General features: G+C 35.0%; 1 protein-coding gene across 3 annotated transcripts in view; it reads right to left on the bottom strand.

Annotated features, from left to right (window-relative positions):
- Positions 1-21,209, bottom strand: part of Cnksr2 (connector enhancer of kinase suppressor of Ras 2) — a 262,747-nt gene that overhangs the window by 124,529 nt on the left and 117,009 nt on the right. For all 3 annotated transcript variants that reach the window (XM_055618652.1, XM_055618653.1, XM_055618650.1), the window contains exons 7-8: positions 12,024-12,083; positions 6,096-6,164 (exon numbers count right to left, since the gene is read on the bottom strand). In XM_055618652.1, the coding sequence (XP_055474627.1) occupies positions 6,096-6,164; positions 12,024-12,083 (129 nt within the window). The remainder of the gene's footprint in view (positions 1-6,095; positions 6,165-12,023; positions 12,084-21,209) is intronic.

Below are 21,209 nucleotides of genomic sequence, written 5' to 3'. Positions count from 1 at the left end.
TCTATGTTACAATACAAAATAAACCAAGTGTATATATTCACATGTATACTTAACTAAATACCATTCTAAATATTTATTAAGAAATTTTAGATTAAAATTTCCACAATGTAGAAATTGCCTTTAAAACTCATTTTATCAGAAGTTGACAACCAACACAAAAGTGGCAACTCAATGGTAGGCTTCAGTGGGCCATATTCAACTGAACACACCATATATTACAATTGAAAATATTTTTCCTGCCCACTATGAAGATAATAAAATGTAGAAGAGGACAATGTGAGAGGAAATTTAAATAAGAAACAATGGCCAACAATATGTGAAATTTTAGTTTTAAGGCTGAGCAGAATTTTATTAATGAGATTGAATACTAGGGAAAAATATGCTGAAATAATCCCCAATTAATGTTATTGTCTCTTGAATTTTTCCATGACATAGTGTTCTATACTGTTTTTCTTTCATGTACTAATTTTACCATAAAGGGAAATGCTATGTAGTAATTGGCCACCCCTATTTCTCATACGAAGGAGTAGATAAAGTTAATATGACTGATAAATTCTTGTTCTTTTGACAAGAGTAGGAAAGTGCTGAGATTGCTTATATTAATTTGCAAGTTAAAGGTAAATTTAAACTAAGAACCTAGAGTATGTAAAAACACCTTGCAATAGATATATTTTAAGCATCCAAAACATTCGCATGTAAGTAGTCATTTATCATTTTATATAACTAGATTATATTTAACCACACATTGCCACTTAAAAGGTATTCTAATAATAAAAAGAAGCTACAATAACCACTTTAAAACAGTTATCCTCCTCATTAACTATATAAATAAGAATGTAACAAATCACAAATCAAGACTCAGAGATCTGCAAAGAAAAGAAATTGGTTAATAGGTAGTTAAGGCATACCATAACAAAATTCTTTTATATAAGGATTTAATATAATAAATTCTAACTTGACAACAAAAAGCAACGAAATATTATGGTGAATGAGGAAATAATGACTTGATTATGTAAAATAAATGATACAATTTTGCACACTCTAAAGAAGATGTTCAATTAAAAATAATAAACTACTATAAGATGAATAACAATTATTACTATAAGTAACTAAAACTGTAATATATTGTTTAATTTTTTTATTTTTTATATCTCCCCTTCCAAAAAATAGTATTTCATTCACTTTGTCTTAGAATAGCAATTCTGAAGAATCCCAATATTGTTCGTATACGTTATTATAAGAGCCACTTATTTATTAATTTGTTATTTTGCTAATATACTCAATCTCTATAGTCTAGTAACATCTTGTGACTATAAGAATAATATATAGGAAATACCAGGAACATTACCATTTGCGGTCTCAGTGTTCAATATTTTGGCCATAAGAAATTATAAGATAAATATCTTCTCCTTTGAGAAAGGGGAATAGAACAGACTAAGATAAAGAAAATCTAACAAGGCAAGAATAGAGGAGAAATAGTTAAGTGAGAAGAGATGTATACAGTGATAAAATATAAAGATAAAACTTATTTAGAAAACTGAGGGGAAAACACATTTAATGTTAAATGATATCATGATATATATGTCACTAAATGACATTCAGGAAAGGCATTATAGCTAAAGTAGGACAAAATGGAGATGGATTTTATTCTGCTTATGTTGACCCCTCCCCATTTCAACAAGGATCTCTTATTCTAGGCCTGAAGAACATAAAGGTGAGGTAACAATCAGACATGAGACAGTCCATTGAGAATTAGAGAGACACAATCAAAATTAGAATGAGGTTCCCAGGCTGTTTCCTTTGCTGTATCCCCTTTGCCATGATTTAGTCATCTTACTCAGTAATATTTGCCATCTTGAGAGTTAAAAAGCACACTATCTTATAATGGATTTAATGATCAACAGTATTTTTTTGTGCAGTCTATCATATTGATAGCTCAACCTGGTTATTCCATTTACATTGCTTTATAACTAAATTTGTTGAACCATGTTTGCCAAAATATTCATGAAGTGCCAAGCAAACCTTTCACAGTTGCAATGGATATATTTTAATGTTAACACAAAATAGAAGAAACTTTTCCAAATATCACATTCAGTCACCATACATGTGCCCTTCTTTGAAATGATATGCCTAATAACAAAGTGTCTGTTTTTAGTATGGACAAAAAATAAGGACTTAGAGCACTCACACCAATAAGAGTATTAACAATTTAGCAGATTCATTATGAATATGCCCAGGTATTTTTGAAAACTACAGTATCATCAGGAAAATACATATTTAGACTATATCATGAGGACAGAGTTGCTGGTTCAAACTATGTCAAGGTGGTAGGAAGATGGAGATGTAGAGATGGAGAAGGAGAGGAAAGTAGAGAGAAAGAGGGAAAGAGCCAGAGAGAGAGAGAAAGAGAGAGAGAGAGAGAGAGAGAGAGAGAGAATAAAAAGGAGGGAGAGGAGAGACAGAGACTGAGACACACAGAGAGATAAACAGAGATAAAGAGACAGAAAGAATGAATCTGGGGTGTGTTCAGCAGCCTTTCAGGAGTTGATCTTCACTGGCAGGGAAGACATACTATAAGAATCATGTTGCTTTGCTTGGATGTTCATGATTGTTTTTTTTTCCTATTTGGCAGTCAGTTTCTCCACCACTGAAGTATGTTGATGTGAAAAACTTAAAGGTTTATAATGAAGAATATTGCAACATGAAAATGGACATGTAATTTCCAGTTTCATTTCAAGTAACACTATATATATTTTAATAAAAAGAACATAGGAAAATCACACATATCCAACTGGACATGTTCAATAGGTAAGAGAGATAAGAAAGTCAAATGCTATTGAGTATACAAACCATACTAACCATTTAAAACAATGACATTCAAATTTTCCTGTTATTCACTTATCTTTCATTGATGCTCACAGAAATATTTAAAATGGTTTTCAATGAAATTTCTATAAAGAAAATGAGTAGATTTTTATATTGTACAGTACAACCTGCAGTAGTAGGATAATTTTAAAATCACAGAAAACTATCTTCCAAAACAGAAAGATTTGGCATAACTTTTTTCTAATTGTTGAATCAAAAATGATATAGGCTAATTCCAATAATACCATGATTTTGGTACATTAATTAATGGATTCAATAATTTATATTAATTATGTGTTTCAAGTATATTACACTATTTAATGTGCCATCATAGTCAAGCACTACTCTCCATTTTAATGACTACAGATGATAGATGAAATAATTGCAGACAACAAATAATTCATGCTTGTTTCAAATAATTCACCTATCTACCCTTGCTTTAGCAGTATGACAACTCAGATAATTTTTATTCTATTCTCTCTGTGTATTGTTTAGAATAATCTTAAAGCACGATTCAGACCATAATGTAGGCAACAATAAAAGAGAAGGGTACTTTACATTAAATTAAAAAAAATCAAGCACAAATATGCCTTTTACTTGAACATAAAGAAAATCTGATAACTAATGACATCATTAACCAAGGTTACTTTTATGAATCTCAAAATAGCTTCCTGTTATTGTTTTAAACCAAAATACATTTTTTAGCTGTAATAGCAGTCTCTCAAGAAACAGGACTCTGAATGCTCCAACTATAGTTATTAGACAAAAGGATAGAAGAGAGGTATGCAGGTCAATTGTTAACAAGTTTCTAATGAATACCAGCATTTGTGATAGGAATTTTATTTATTTAATCTATCTGAAGGAAATGAGCCCAATGAAAAATGGCAGTAAAGATGAGCTTCAAATCTAATTCCAGTTTGAGTTAAATTGATTCACTACTCCAGTTATGTAAATTCTCACTTGTTCTTCTCTTTCCTAATACATGGCCCCACTTACTGTCTCATTGAATTTTGAGATTTATTCACACAATTATTAATTTATCAGGATTATTATTTTTTGTTTGATAAATTATTAAGTTGAATTATAGAAGGGTACAATAAGATTGAAGTAAGAGCCTGGGTCTTGGAGTCAGAAAGTTAAGATACGTTGATGAATTAAATACTTTTTCTGAGACTCAATTTCCGTACACAACAGCTTTCATGCAGGATTTATTATAAATAATAAACAAAAGAGAAAATATGTGACATAATAATTGTGTTAACAGTTGTATATTAAGGTTTCAATTACAGTTAATATTTCTAGAAAGGTAAATACTCTGATATTAATCATTTATGGCCATAAGTACCTTTCAGAGCAAAAAGTAGAACCAGGTTTCCCCAACCCTCATTCTATAATGTTTTTCAAAATTTCTAAAATATTCTTGTGACGAAAATGTATATGCACATTCTCACAACATGTAAATGTAACCATTCATACAGATTTTATTAGTTTCTCTGTAAACATTTATACTGATATTCATTTAATGAATGCCAAATTTATGCCATAAAGAGAACTCTTTAAACAATGTTGTTGTTTTTTTCACTAGAAAACTAACTTTCATCTTAAACTCAATCAAGTAGAACCTCATGTAGAAACTATGCAACAGAAGGTCTACTTGTTAAAGTCTCTGGCAGAGAAGGAAGCAACATGAGCATAATGGAGGAAAAAGCTGATGACATACTAGAATAAGTATTTTATCCTCTTGCCCAAATTCTCATTCTAGGGATCCAGAAAATTCCAAAAGTACAACCACTTTAAACAGTGTTTTATGGGAGAAGCAAAGTCATCAGGACTGTCAAGCCTTTGTGTATTATCAGTACTTTTTCGTTCAGGACCAGCCACACACCAATACATCTCATTAAAAAAGTACTATCCACCTTATATCAGGTAGATAATGAACTCACTGAAACATTTTAACTTTCATGATCATTGGGAGCCTCTCCAAATTCATCCCCCATAAAACCAGACTTTCCAAGTTTCCATTAGGACATTCAAAAACAAATTTAGTTCAATAGCATGACCAGGAAATGATTACTCATCCTAAATTTCGTAAACTAATGTAGAACATTTCTTTAAATCTCATGTTTTTAAAGATGAAGATTATACTGATGACTTCAGATTATTTTATTTTCAATTTTTGGCGTCATACCTTATGTTTGCTAAAGAGGGGAGATAAAGTGAATCATCTGAGGCAGACAAAATAATCAGAAATGAATGCCATTCATTTTCTAGGTCTTTGAAAATCTATTATCACATCTATCACAGGCATAAAATGCTACTGCCATTCATAGTTCTGTGAATAGTTTTGTAAACTTCATAGGGCAAGAAAGCTTTGTGAACTTATTTAATTAACATAATATTGTTAGAATTAAAACTATAATTCCTTTTGGGAAAACAGGAGCCAAGTCACCTACTGAAGATTATAGTTTTTATTAAAAAAAGTGTATTTAAATTATGGCCAAATTCTCAATATATTAATGAATAAGTCAATGTTCTAACAAATGAAAATATGTATATAACCATAATATATAACAGCTAAATAACCATAATATATATATCTAGTAGCTAATTCACAAAGCTATAAAAAATGAAAAATAATGAAACTTATTCCAGAAAAAGTCAAATTTGTAACTTCCAATATTTCTTCCTTTTTCCAAAAGCCATCTTACATTCCATCAAACAATTTGAAAAAGTAATTGTAATTTTTATTTTTAAGTTCTTTGATTATCTTGTATAAAATACTGATATTTAATTTCACTGGTATCATTTTAAAGCTTTAGTAAATCTATTCTTTTAAATTTAATTTTATTTATATATTTATTCATTACAATTTATTCACTTTGTATCCCCACTGCAGCTCCCTCTCTTGTCTCCTTCCAGTACCATCCACCCACCCTCCTTCTTCTCGTCCTATGCCTTTTCCCTAGTCCCTGGATAGGGGAGGACCTACTCCCCTTCAATCTGACCCTCGCCTATCAGGTCTCATCAAAGCTGGCTGCATCTTCTTCCTCTGTGTGGCCTGGAAAGGTTGCACCCATCAGGGAGAGGTGATCAAAGAGCCAACCAATGAGTTTATGTCAGAGACAGTCCCTCTACCCCTTACTAGGGAAACAACTTGGAAAATGAGCAGCCAATGGGCTTCAATCTTTAAAATAGTTCCTCCCACTAACTTTTAAGGTAATTATACATACCACAGTCTGATGATTAACTTGAATCACTTCATCACCAGCATGGATTTTCTTGCACCGATCTGCAGGTGACTGAATTTAACATAAAAAATGATAATATAAGGGTTGGCAGCATTTTCCTTTCTCTGGAAACATTACAAAAACCCACCTCTTAATTAAATTTTTAAAAAGTAAGCATATATAAGCTTCAAGTAATTATTATAATGTGCTTACTGAGAGTTAACACACGGTTTACATTCTGTGTATAGCTACTGACAAAGTAAATGTAAATTTGTACATAGATATGTACATCATTCTGAAAGCATTAGAGGACAGTAAAAATTGCAACTAAATTTGGCAAACTTAATTCAGAAAACCCCACTAAGCACCACTAGGCAACAGGTTTGAAAATATATTTTACAAACAGGCAAATTAATAAAAAAAAAAAAGCAGAATAAAGTAAAGCCAATGCATAAAAATCACTAGAAAAAGAAAATCAACACATGAATTTGGAAGGGTGAAAGTTGGGGAGAATTTTGAGGAGATGAAGGAAAGGAAATTATGATCAGAATATATTGTATGAAAAAATATTTTCAAAAAAAAGAATGTAAATATTTATGTATATTTTTCAATAGTATCAGCTTTACCTAGGCCTTTCCCGTTTGATATAAATAATTCATAGCAATGTAAACAGATCAACATTTTCAAATATACGCATATAATTAGCATTAAACCTTGAAGCCTGACAATTAAGTTGATCATTTTTTTTACTATTAATAAAGCCAATTCTGAATAATACAGAAGAGCAAATTAATACAAGCAGCAATTAGGCCAAGACTACATTACACAACATTGTCTCTATATGTATAATTACAAGAACATGCTGTTATGTTTCCTACATTGTAATAAAATTGGTTGACAAACGACACTAAATGAAACAAAATGTCAACATGACTACAGCACCTATGATTTCATCACTTCACTCCATTAAAACAAATAAAAAACTTGATAATTTAATGTTTTAAGAAGTTAAAACTTTAAATGGTAACTTTTAAGTTCTCCAGGTCTTGTAATAGTTTATAACCTTATTTTTTCTAGTTATCACTGATTACCAATTACATGCATTTTAGGCATCTTTTTATCTTTGTATACTCTTGTACATTAATGATACAGATGGAGTTTTATAAAACATGTTAATCTATTAAAATCATTACTCAGTAGCATCTACAAAAAACAAAGAAAAACAGTGTGGTGACAGATTCCAGAAAATAAAATATTGTCTTTGAGACCCAGGAATATAATTTACTCTAAAAGTGATTTCTAGATATTTTATTTTATATTTATGTGGTGTGTGTGTATGTGTGTGTGTGTGTGTATGTGTGTGTGTGTATCTGTATGTCTGTCTAGGCTCCAAGTTGACATCAGGCATCTTTCTCAAATTGCTTCACCACCTTATTTATTATTTTTTCTTAAAATTCATCTATTTTTTCACTCACTCACTTACTCACTGAATTTGTTTGTGGCAAGCTTGTGCAGGGTGGCATGTGTCAAAAATCAGAAAACAAATTTTGGGTGTCAGTTGTCTTCTTTCTTTTTTTTCTACAGTGTGGCTTCCACGGACAGGAAATCAGATCATGTTTTGTGGCAGGTGACTTTACCCACTGATCCATCTTACACAAACTTTAAAATTTTTATTTTTACATTTACTCATTATGAGAGAGAGAGAGAGAGAGAGAGAGAGAGAGTGTGTGTGTGTGTGTGTGTGAGTGTGTATGTATGTGTAAGCACACATGTCCCATGAAATGCCTATGGAATCCAGTGGAAAACCTTAAAGAGTTGATTTCCTGCATTGGTTCCATGGATCAAACTCAAGTTGTCAGGCCTGGCAGCAAACAACTCCTCATGCTGAGGCTTACTGGTGCCTGAAACACCTTACTATTTGCGACAGCTTCTCTAAGTGAACTGGAGCTTATGGACTAGCTATACTGATGGTTCAGCAAGCCCTAGGTCTGCTCCCAGGCACCTACATTACAGATGTTCTCTATGTGGGTACCTGGCTTTTATGTGGGTGCTCGGGATCCAGACTCAGGTCCTCGTCTTTGTAATCCAAGCAGTTTACCACAATCTCAGGCATGTCATCAGGCCAGTTGCTTTTTAAAAATTCATTTCCAATTTTCATTATTTTGAAAACATGAAAGACTTGAAGCAGTATTACTTCACTGGAACACATATTTTAGGCCACAAAAAAATTACTACAGGCTAAAATTCAAGATATGAGAGCCAGGTGCATTGGCCCATGCCTGTAATCCCAGCTAAAGAAGGCAGAGGCATGTGGATCTCTGTGAGTTCCAGGCCACCCTGGTCTACAAAGTGATTCAAAGACAGCCAAGGCTACACAGAGAAGCCCTGTCTCAAAAAAAAAAATCCATGATAATAATTCAGAGTACAACATTACTGAATGAACTAACAATAGTCTTAAGGAGGTAGATTTACCTGAGATAAAACCCTATACTAAAAATTCAGTGACTCTGCAAATTTCTTTAGGAAGCGGCAATATTGTTATATCAGACCAGCACTATATAACAATTATGAAAGGATTATAAATCACTACATTAATACTGCCAGTCACCTGTGCAGTTTGATTGCAAGTAAAAGACCTGTATGAAAAAAATATTTCAAGTCTCTGAAGAAAAAAATTGAAGAATATATCAGAAGACGGAAAGATCTCCCATGCTCATGGGTCAGTAGGATTAACATAGTGAAAATGGTCATCATTCTGCCAAAAAACAAACAAACAAACAAACAAAAAACCCCAAAAAACCACTACAGATTCAGTGTAATTACCACTAAAATACAAACACAATTCTTTACAGAACTAGAAAAAAACAATTCTCAACCTCATATGGAATAACAAGAAACCCAGAATAGCAAAAACAATACTGTACAACAACAGATCATCTGGCGGTATCTCCATCCCTGATCTCAAGCTGTACTATAGAGCATCAGTAATAAAAACTGCATGGTACTGTCATAGAAACAGACTGGTGGATCAATGGAATAGAATAGAAGACCCAGTAATAAACCCACACACTTAAGGACACCTGATTTTTTGATAAAGATGCCAAAACCATAAAATGGATAAAAGATAGCATCTTCAACAAATTGTGCCGGTCTAATTGGATGTCTACATGTAGAAAACGCCAAAAGATCCAAATTTATCACGCTATACAAAACTAAGTGGGTCAAAGACCTCAACATAAAACCAGACACACTAAACTTGTTAGAAGAAAAAGTGTGGAAGAGCCTTGAATTCATTGGCACAGGAGACAACTTCCTGAACAGAACTCAAACAGCACAGGCTCTAAGGTTAGCAATCAATAAATGGGACCTCACGAAACTGAAAAGCTTTTGTAAAGCAAAGGACACTGTCATCAGAACAAAACGACTGCCTACAGACTGGGAAAGGATCTTCACCAATCCTATATCTGATAGATATACATACATCCAAAGTATGTAAAGAACTCAAGAAGTTAAACACCAACAAATCAAGTAATTCAATTAAAAATGGGGTACAGAGCTAAACAGAGAATTCTCAATAGAGGAATACTGAATGGCAGAGAAACACTTAAAGAAATGTTCAACATCCTCAGTCATCGGGGAAATGCAAATCAAAATGGCCCTGAGATTTCACCTTACACCCACCAGAATGGCTAAGATAAAAAACTCAAGAGACAACACATGCTGGAGAGGATCTGGAGAAAGGGGAACCCTCCTCCATTGCTGGTCGGAATGTAAATTTGTGCAAAACTGACCTTTTAAAAGAGAAATGAGAAAAAAAAAATCAAGCACATGCTTCTGTTTCGAAAGTTAAAAAAAAAAGCTGGTTTGTACACACATAAAACTCAAAAAACTGAAATAAGTTTGTCATAAAAAGGAAAAATCAGAGTAAGTGATACAAGTTATGGACTTTCTATATGGAATGAGATCTCAGGGCTCATATCCCCCAATTCCCCATTTCAAACTTAAAAAAACAAAGAAGTAGAACACAGCAAAACAAAATATATCTTAGCAACTTCATGGATCACTAAGACTCAACACAGAATTTTTAATTATACATTATGTAGGGTTCCAAAAGTATTAAAATATTACGGAGAAAAGAATCACTACGAATATGATTGATATGTAAACTATGCCCAGATTTAAATACTTCATTTATCACGTAACTATTTATCAAGTTTCACCAAGTGAGTAAAGTATATAAAGCACAGTACTCAACTGTTATTTTCACAAAGTTGAGTAATACAGAAAGATCCATTTCTACCAATTCTTCATGATACAGTTCAAAAGCACCATTTCTATGATTTCTTCTCTGGATTACTTGGTATTATTATTAGTTTTTCTTTTGTTTATCAAGAAAATCATAATACCTCTTCATGTAATTGAATCCCTAAATACTTACTACTTCTCAATGGAATAAAGACCTAGTTTATTATAAATATTCCTTCCAATGCTTAGTGCCTGGCCTAGAACACAAAATGAGTTGAAGATGGGCTTATTAAATGACAAATGAGTATATGAGTGATCTAAGGACTGTACAAGTACATTAGAGAGTGATGGTAACAGTAAAGTTTACAGTGTCTTATTAAATTTCAAGTTATTAAATATTCTAAAACATGCATTTTACTGATTTTTCTTTTCAAATCACAAATCTTCTTGATGCTGTATTTTTTATTTTTCATTATTTATTTATTAGTCTTTATTAAAATTTATTCATGTTGTATCACACTGTAGTCCTCCCTTGTCTCCTCCCACTCCCACTCACCCTCCATATTCTCCTCCTATGGCCCTTCTCTAGTCCACTGACAGGGGAGGACCTCTTCCCCTTCTCTCTGACCCTAACCTATCAGGTCTCATCAGGGCTGACTGATTTTTCTGATGCGCATTTTTAACATATAATATGAAGGTGCTACAACTTTCCAATTACAAAGTGTTTAACTTTCCAAAAGAAACCAAGAAGATAAATCATAACGTTCATATATATTAGTTGAAAGAAAACATTGATTTCAAAGAAGAAAATATTGGTAAACAATTGAGAACAATGATAAATGAAATTAACTTAATTACACCACAGCTGTCTTCAGAGAACACAGCATAAACATGCAACAGAAGAATCTCTAAAAGAAAATAACAACAAAATCAAAGCTTATCACATGCTTATGTAAGAGAAGAAATCTGGGATAATTAACTGCAGAGATAATGATTTTTTATTATTCAATTTCTATTATGCTAATCATGTTAATGCCTGACTTAACAGAGTTATTGCTCTCTTTTAGAGCATAGCTATAGTTCTGTGTGACATTATCTTTAACTTGCTTATTTGGTTTTGACAAAAACCTAGTATGATATATACTGCTGATAATCTTTTTCCAATTTACAGTCAGAACACTTGTTAGAATCTTTTTATTACAGAAAAGATTAGGTCTGTGGCAGAACCTGAGAATTTACATTTCTAGCAAGCTCTCTAAGTAGGTTGACGCTGCCAGCTCAGGAATCTCACTGTTAAAACAATTCAGCTACATCTCTATTGGACTGTGCCAAATTATACTGCAAGTATCCAAAAACCTGGACGATTTGATGTTTCTCATATCAACTGGGTTTCTTAAAAAACTAAACTATTTGACAGATGGAAGTAGATCATTTTAGTTGTCACAATAAGTTTTAATGAACCAGAAAGTATTTAAAAATGATAACTAACTATGGCTTTAAAAAGAAAACGTCTGTTTTCTCTAAGTAACTATTCTAAACTAAATAAAAGGAGGGAAATTCTAATCCATCCAGAATCTACTTAGTATGTATTTTTAGATACAATACTAATATGCTATTGTAGTCAACATTTAAATTCAATCATGTGAAATACACACATAGTTAATTTGGAAATCTTTTAATACTTACATTTTCTGTGGTTCCAGTAATTACATGGAGGCCATCATATGTTGATTTAATATACATGCCCTAAGAAAAAGACAGGATCAGAAGAAGTGAAATAACGGGTATATTTTCATTTATAATGCAATTTTATTCATGAGTTAACAATACTTCCTTTATTTTTGTTTGTACCCTAATTATTTCTTTTTTCCTATTTACTATCTATCTGTCTTTCTGTCTGTGTATCTATCTATCTATCTATCTATCTATCTATCTATCTATCTATCTATCTATCTATCACAATTTATTCACTTTGTATCCCTGCAGTAGCCCCCTCCCTCATCTCCTTTTTGTCCCATCTACCCTCCCTTTTCTTCCCCTATGCTCTCTCCCTAGTCCACTGATTGGGGAGGTCCTCCTCCACTTCTATCTGACCCTAGCCTCTCAGGTCTTATCAGGGCTGGCTAAATCATCTTCCTCTGTGACCTGGCAAGGCTGCATGCCCCAGGAGGGATTGATCAAAGAGCCAGCCACTGAATTCACGTCAGAGACAGTCCCTGATCCCCTTACTAAGGTACCCACTTGGAAATGGGTTTCATCTGAGAGGATCTAGGTCCTCTCAATGCATGGTCCTTGGTTGGAGTTTCTGTCTCTGCAGGCCCTCCTGGGCCCAGGTTTTTTGGTTCTGCTGTTCTCCATGTGGAGTTCCTTTCCCTCCAGGTCTTTCTATCTCTCTCTGATTCCATAAGGTTTCCCACACTCTGCCCAAAGTTTGGCTATGAGTCTCAGTATCTCCTTCGATACCTTGGTGGGGTATCTAAATTACTATGTAAATGTTCTGGTTTCTAAAATTTGTCTAAAGAAGCCTATACACAGCTGGGCATGGTGGTGCATGCCTTTAATCCCATCAGTCAGGGAAACTGAGGCTGGAGGATCTCTGTGAGTTTGAGGCTAGCCTACTCTTCAAAGAAAGACTAAGACAGCCAAGGCTTCACAGAAAAACCCTGTCTCAAAAAAAACAATATAAATAAATAAGCAAATAAATAATAAATAAACAAACACACACACACACACACGCGTGCACACACACACACACATAATTCAGAATGATATTTCAGTGTCCGGACGATAACTCATTCTAAACTCCATATTGTACATTATGTGGCAAAATAATAAATATTATAATAATAAATTCAAATATTTGCATATACGTTATTTATCTATTCTGCTATGATTTTACAATTAAAAGTAGGCACCAACAGATATTCATTCTATCTGTAATTAGGTGGAAGTGAATTAGTAATAAAATATTATTAAAGAAACTTTGTTTTGTTATATTTAAGCATCTTGTATTTTCTTCCTTTGTAGTATTTTATATTTTTCTCATTTTTTTGTGATATGCAAGAGAATTTAGCAAAACCAACAATGCCTTTGAAGAAAAATATACATTTAATATTTATGTAATGAAATAAATTTCTATATTATTCTCCCATACCTTTCTGTTTATTATATATTCAGATATTCAAATATATCCATGATTTCAGTGAAAAAAGGCAAATTAAGCAGAAATGTTAATTGTATGGAAGGATCAAGAAATGACTAGGAAGTTCTACCATTCTAAGAAGTCATTTCAAAATGTCATATATAAAAGGGCTAAAACTGTTCAGCATGGAGCTCTAAATGGGAAATGAAATGAATGTAATTTCATTTTTTAATATTATATAAATATAGAGTTATTGGGAATAGCGAGGAAGGGGAGGAAGAAGGACAGCACACACAGAAAGGGAGGGAAAGAAAGGTAGGAAACAGGCAGTGGAACCTAGATGTATAGATAATAGAGTGAATGGCCTCTGGGAGAGAAGCTCTGCCCCTAAGCAGAGGTAGGGACATTAACATCAAAGCATTTTGCTTATAATAAATGGATAATAGGTGAAGAATATTTTCTGGCTACTTCCTCACTCATGCTAGTCAAGCACTCTACATTCAACTCCACTGCTAGCTGTTGGAACCCATTCTAAAAAAATGAGATAACCTTAGCATGAATATAGTATGCAAATAAAGTTTAAAAGAGTAACTCGGAACTGAATATTTTACAAATATACAAATATATTACAAAGCCATATCCCCTGTTAATGGTAAGTATAGACTGATTACATTTCTTTCTACAAATCTTTCAATATGAGTATATTGATTATGAATTACTGGCATCTGATAAGAATTTGAAATGATTCTAGAAATGTTTTGGACATAAAGAAAATCTACTAAACTAATAAAAGTGTTCAGAAGAGGAAATAAATTTTTGGATGATGAAAATTATGGAAATAATCTATAATTTAGGAAATAATATGTGTAACTATGGCAAAAACTAAGAAATTTAAAAAGTAAGGGGATTATATCGTTGATGAAACAATAACAGTGTTATATAATTTAAATCTAGGCTATTTTTAAAAATATTGTTGCTTTTCTGCTTCTTTAGTTCTTTATATATACTGGATATTAGCCCTCTGTCAGATAAAGGGTTGGTGAAGATTCTTTCCCAATCTGTAGGCTGTCTATTTGTTTTGATGACAGTGTCTTTTGCTTTACAGAAGCTTTTCAGTTTCATGAGGTCCCATTTATTGATTGTTGCTCTTAGAGCCTGTGCTGTTGGTGTTCTGTTCAGGAAGTTGTCTCCTGTGCCAATGAGACAAATGGGATGTGCATTGAACTTATGACAGGAGTCTACCACAAAAGGCATCTGAAAGACTCTACCTAGCAGTGTTTCAAAGCAGACACTAAGACTCATAACCAAACCCTCGGCAGAGTGCAGGGAATCATATGAAAGAAGGGAAGTTAGTATGATATGGAAAGGATAGGAGCTCTACAAGGACCAAATATATCTGGGCACAGGGTCTTTTCTGAGACTGACACTCAACCAAGGACCATCTATGGATATAACCTAGAACTTCTGCTCGGATGTGGCCTGTGGTAGCTCAGTAACCAAGTAGTTTTCCAAAGTAAGGGGAACACGGACTATTTCTAACAGGATCTCAAGGGCAGGCTGTTTGACACCCCCCCCCAGGGGAGGAGCAGTCTGTTAGGCCACAGAGGAGGACTTTGCAGCCAGCCCTGAAGATACCTGATAAAACAGGGTCAGATGAAAGGGGAGGAGGTCCTCCCCTATCAGGGGACTTGGAAAGGGGCAGGGAGGAGACCAGGGGGGGAGTGTGGGGTTGGGGAGGGAATGAGGGAGTGGGATACAGCTGGGACACAGAGTTAACAAAATGTAACTAAAAAGAAAAATTAAAAAAAATAAAATATTATATTTTATTCAAAAAAATATTGTAAAGATTTAAATAAAGTTAGTGCTGAACATGGTGGGTGAAAATCTTTATTCCCAGCATTTTGAAGGCAGACATCACCCTGGTCTACACATTGAGTTACAGACCACCCAGAGTTATACAATCCACTACAAAACAACCCCGCTTTAAAACAACATTAAAATGATTAAGAGTAGCTGTAGATATATATAGAGAGCTCAACTCTAAAAACTGGATAATCATGAGCAACAGGATAGAAATAATGATTATAAAATGGCACAAGAATAAAAATATTTTATACAGTAATATCATTTCTAATTACAAATAATAATTTGTTATAACTGCTTTTAATGTGATTACCTTATAAAAATTAATTTCTTCTTTGTAGTAATAATTAGAAAAATGACCAAAATGTGGACACCAAAAGAAAAAGAAGAAAAAAGTCATTTGGATGAACTTTACACTAATCATCTTTTTTTTCTGATGTGTATTTTTATTTTTTAATTTATTACAATTTATTCACTTTGTATCCCAGCTGTAGCCCTCATCCTTTCCCCTCCCAATCTTGTCCTCCTTCACTCTTCTCCTTCCATGTCCCTTCCCTAGTCCACTGACAGGGCAGGACTTTGTCCCCTTCCATCAGACCCTAGCCTATCAGGTCTCATCAGGAGTGGCTGTATTGTCTCCCTCTGTGGCCTGGCAAGGCTGATCACCTCAAGGGGAGGTGATCAAAGAGCATGCCAATCAGTTCATGTCAAAGACAGTCCCTGTTTCCATTATTAGGGAACCCAGTTGGAGACTGAGCTGCCATGGGCTACCTCTGTGCAGGGGTTCTAGGTTATCTCCATGCATGGTCCTTGGTTGGAGTATCAGTCTCAGAAAAAACCCCTGTGCCCAGACTTTTTGGATCTGTTGCTCTCCTTGTGGAGCTCCTGTCCCCTCCAGGTCTTTCTATCTACCCCTTCTTTCATAAGATTCCTTGCACTCTGCCCAAAGTTTGGTTATGAGTCTCAGCATATGCTTTGATACCCTGTTGGATAGATTCTTTCAGAGCCTCTCTGTGGTAGGCTCCTGACCTGTTCACTGTTTTCTCCCTCTTCTGATGTCTATCCCATTTGTCTTTATGAATGAGGATTGATCATCTTAGCCAGGGTCCTCCTTATTGCTTAGCTTCTTTAGGTGTACAGATTTTAATATGTTTATTCTATATTATATGTCTAATATCCACTTAAAAGTGAGTATCTACCATGTGTGTCTTTCTGCTTCTGGGTTACCTCACTCAGGATGATCTTTTCTAGTTCCCACCATTTGCCTTCAAATTTCATGATTTCCTCGCTTTTAATTGCTGAGTAGTATTCCATTGTGTAAAGGTACTACAATCTCCTCATCCATTACTCAGTTAAGGGACATTTAGGTTGCTTCTAGAATCCGGCTATTAAAAATAGACAATTTTCTTGATAGATTCCATCTTCCAACATTAAGTCAAGATCAGGTACAAAGACTGAACAGCCCTATATCCCCCAAGGAATTTGAAGCAGTCATTCACAGTCTCCCCTCCAAAAAAAGCCCTGGGCCCAATGGTTTCAGCGCGGAATTCTACCACACCTTCAAAGAAGTGCTCACACCAATTCTCCTCAAACTATTCCACAAAATAGAAACAGAAGATACATTACCAAACTCATTCTATGAAGCAACAGTCACCCTGATGCCTAAACCACACAAAGACCCAACAAAAAAAGAGAACTTCAGACCTATCTCTCTTATGAACATTGACGAAAAAATACTCAATAAAATCCTTGCAAACCGAATCCAAGAACACATCAAAGATATCATCTACCACGACCAAGTAGGCTTCATCCCAGGCATGCAAGGGTGGTTCAACATACGGAAATCCATCAATGTAATCCACCACATAAACAAACTGAAGGAGAAAAACCACATGATCATCTCCTTAGATGCTGAAAAAGCATTTGACTAAGTCCAACACCCATTCATGTTTAAAGTCTTGGAGAGATCAGGAATACAAGGCACATAGCTAAAGATAGTAAAGGTAATATACAGCAAGCCTATAGCCAACATCAAACTCAATGGAGAGAAACTTAAATCAATCCCACTGAAATCAGGGACAAGACAAGGCTGCCCACTCTCTCCATACCTCTTCAACATAGTACTTGAAGTCCTAGCCAGAGCAATGAGACAACTAAAGGAGATCAAGGGGATACAAATCGGAAAGGAAGAGGTCAAAGTGTCACTATTCGCAGATGATATGATAGTATATATGAGCGACCCCAAAAATTCAACCAGAGAACTCCTCCAGCTGATAAACACCTTCAGCAAAGTGGCAGGATACAAAATCAACTCAGAAGCCCTCCTGTATACCAAAGACAAAAGGGCCGAGAAAGAAATTAGGGAAACAACACCCTTCACAATAGCCACTAATAACATAAAGTACCTTGGGGTGACACTAACCAAGCAAGTGAAAGACCTGTTTGAGAAAAACTTCAAGTCTCTGAAGAACGAAATTGAAGAAGATCTCAGAAGATGGAAAGATCTCCCGTGCTCATGGATTGGTAGGATTAACATTGTGAAAATGGCCATCCTGCCAAAAGCAATCTACAGATTCAATGCAATTCCCATCAAAATACCAACTCAATTCTTTACAGACCTTGAAAAAAAGATTCTCAGCTTCATATGGAGAAAAAAAACCCCAGAATCTCCAAAACAATCCTGTACAACAACAGATCATCTGGAGGTATCTCCATCCCCGATCTCAAGTTGTACTACAGGGCAATAGTAATAAAAACTGCATGGTATTGGCATAAAAACAGAAAGGAGGATTAATGGAACTGCATAGAAGACCCAGAAATAAACCCGCACACCTATGAATACTCGATTTTTGACAAAGAAGCCAAAACCATTCAATGGAAAAAAGACAGCATCTTCAACAAATGGTGCTGGTCCAACTGGATGTCCACATGCAGAAAAATGAAAATAGATCTATATTTATCACCCTGCACAAAACTAAAGTCCAAGTGGATCAAAGACCTCAGCATAAAACCAGATACTCTAAATCTGTTAGAAGAAAAAGTGGGGAACAGCCTGGAACTCATTGGCACAGGAGACAACTTCCTGAACAGAACACCAACAGCACAGGCTCTAAGATCAACAATCAATAAATGAGACCTCATGAAACTGAAAAGCTTCTGTAAAGCAAAGGACACCATCATCAAAACAAAACGACTGCCTACAGATGGGAAAGAATCTTCACTAACCCTTTATCTGACAGAGGACTAATATCCAGTATATACAAAGAACTAAAGAAGCTGAAAAGCAGCAAACCAAGTAATCCAATTAAAAAATGGGGAACGGAGCTAAACAAAGAATTCTCTGTAGAGGAATATCGAATGGCAGAGAAACACTTAAAGAAATGCTCATCCTCATTAGCCATCAGGGAAATGCAAATCAAAACAACCCTGAGATATCACCTTACACCCATCAGAATGGCCAAGATGAAAAACTCAAGGGACAACACATGCTGGAGAGGTTGTGGAGAAAGGGGAACCTTCCTCCACTGCTGGTGGGAATGTAAACTGGTACAACCACTCTGGAAATCTATCTTAAGACAATTAGGAATAGTGCTTCCTCAAGACCCAGCTATACCACTGTAGGTATATACCCAAAGTTTGCTCAAGTACACAAAAGGGATGTTTGCTCAACCATGTTTATAGCAGCTTTATTTGTAATAGCCAGAACCTGGAAACAACCCAGATGTTCATCATCAGAGGAATGGGTACAGAAATTGTGGTATTTTTACACAATGGAATACTACTCAGCAATCAAAAAGGAGGAAATCATGAAATTTGCAGGCAAATGGTGGGATCTAGAAAAGATCATCCTGAGTGAAATATCCCAGAAGGAGATAGACAAACACAGTATATACTCACTTATATAGACCTATAAGATGTGATAAACATAATGAAATCTGTACACCTAAAAAAGATAATCAAGAGAGCGGACATGGGGTAAGATGATCAATCCTCGTTTAGAAAGACAGACGGGATGTGCATTGAACGTATGACAGGAGTCTACTGAGCACATTTGAAAGACTCTAACTAGCAGTGTTTTCAAAGCAAAGACTCATGACCAAACCTTTGGCAGAGTACAGGGAATCATAAGAAAGAAGGGGAGTTAGTCTGATGGGGAAAGGATAGGAGCTCCACAAGGACCAAATATATCTGGGCACAGGGTCTTTTCTGAGACTGACATTCAACCAAGGACCATGTATGGATATAACCTAGAACCTCAGCTCAGATGTAGCCTGTGGTAGCTCAGTAACCAATTGGTTTCCCATAGTGAGGGGAACAAGGACTATTTCTAACAGGAACTCAATGGCTGGCTCTTTGGCCTCCCCACCCCCCAAGGGAGGAGCAGTCCTGTTAGGCCACAGAGGAGAGCTTTGCAGCCAGTCCTGAAGATACCTGATAAAACAGGATTAGATGAATGGGGAGGAGGTCCCCCCTATCAGTGGACTTGGAAAAGGGCATGGTGGAGATGAGGGAGGGAGGGAGGGAGGGACTGGGAGGGAATGAGGGATCGGGACACAGCTGGGATACAGAGTTAATAAAATGTAACTGATAAGAAAAAAATAAAATTCAAAAAAAAATAAATAAAAAAATAAAAACAAAACAAAAAAAATAGACCTGCTATGAGCATGGCTGAGCAAATGTCCCTGTTGTATACTTGAGCACATTTTGGATATATGCCTAGGAGTGGTATAGCTGGATCTTGAGGTAGTACTATTCCTAATTGTCTGAGAAAGCGCCAGATTAATTTCCAAAGTGGTTGTATAAGTTTAGAGCCCCACCAGCAGTGGAGGACGGTTCCCCTTTCTCCACAACCTCTCCAGCATGTGTTGTCATTTGAATTTTTGATCTTAGCCATTCTGATGGGTGTAGGATGGAATCTCAGGGTTGTTTTGATTTGCATTTCCCTGATGACTAAGTACACTGAAAATTTCTTTAAATGTTTCTCTGCCATTCAATATTCCTCTATTGAGAATTCTCTGTTCATTTCTATACCCCATTTTTAAATTTTATTATTTGGTTTGTTGGTGTCTAATTTCTTGATTTCTTTATATATTCTGGATATTAGCCATCTGTCATATGTAGGGTTGGTGAAGATCCTTTCCCAATTTGTAGGCTGTCGTTTTGTTCTGACGACGGTCTTTTGCTTTACAGAAGCTTTCCAGTTTCATGAGGTCCCATTTATTGATTGTTGCTCTTAGAGCCTGTGCTGTTGGTGTTCTGTTCAGGAAGTTGTCTCCTGTGCCAATGAGTTCAAGGCTCTTCCCTACTTTTTCTTCTAATAGGTTTAGTGTGTCTGGTTTTATATTGAGGTCTTGATCCACTTGGACTTTAGTTTTGTGCAGGGTGATAAGTATGGATCTATTTGCAGTTTTCTACATGTAGATATCTAGTTAGATTAGCACCATTTGTTGAAGATGCTATCTTTTTTCCGTTGTATGGTTTTGGCATCTTTGTTAAAAATCGAATACTCGTAGGTGTGTGAATTTATTTCTGGGTCTTCTATTCTATTCCATTGATCCACCAGTCTGTTTCCGTGCCAGTATCATTCAGTTTTTATTACTGTTGTTCTATAGTACTGCTTGAGATAAGGGATGTAGATAACTCCAAACAATCTGTTGTTGTAAAGGATTGTTTTAGCTATTTTGGGTTTCTTGTTATTCCATATGAGGTTGAGAGTTGTTTATTCAAGTTCTGAAAAGAATTGTATTGGTAATTTGTATTAATCTGTAAATTGCCTATGGTAATATGGCCATTTTTACTATGCTAATCCTGCCTAGCCATGAGCATGGGAGATCTTTCTAACTTCTGATGTCTTCTTCTATTTCTTT

Source organism: Psammomys obesus, unplaced genomic scaffold, assembly GCF_907164565.1.
Source record: "Psammomys obesus unplaced genomic scaffold, mPsaObe1.curated_primary_1811, whole genome shotgun sequence".
NCBI classification, from domain to species: Eukaryota; Metazoa; Chordata; class Mammalia; order Rodentia; family Muridae; genus Psammomys; species Psammomys obesus.
This window is presented reverse-complemented; position numbering and strand designations above follow the sequence as displayed.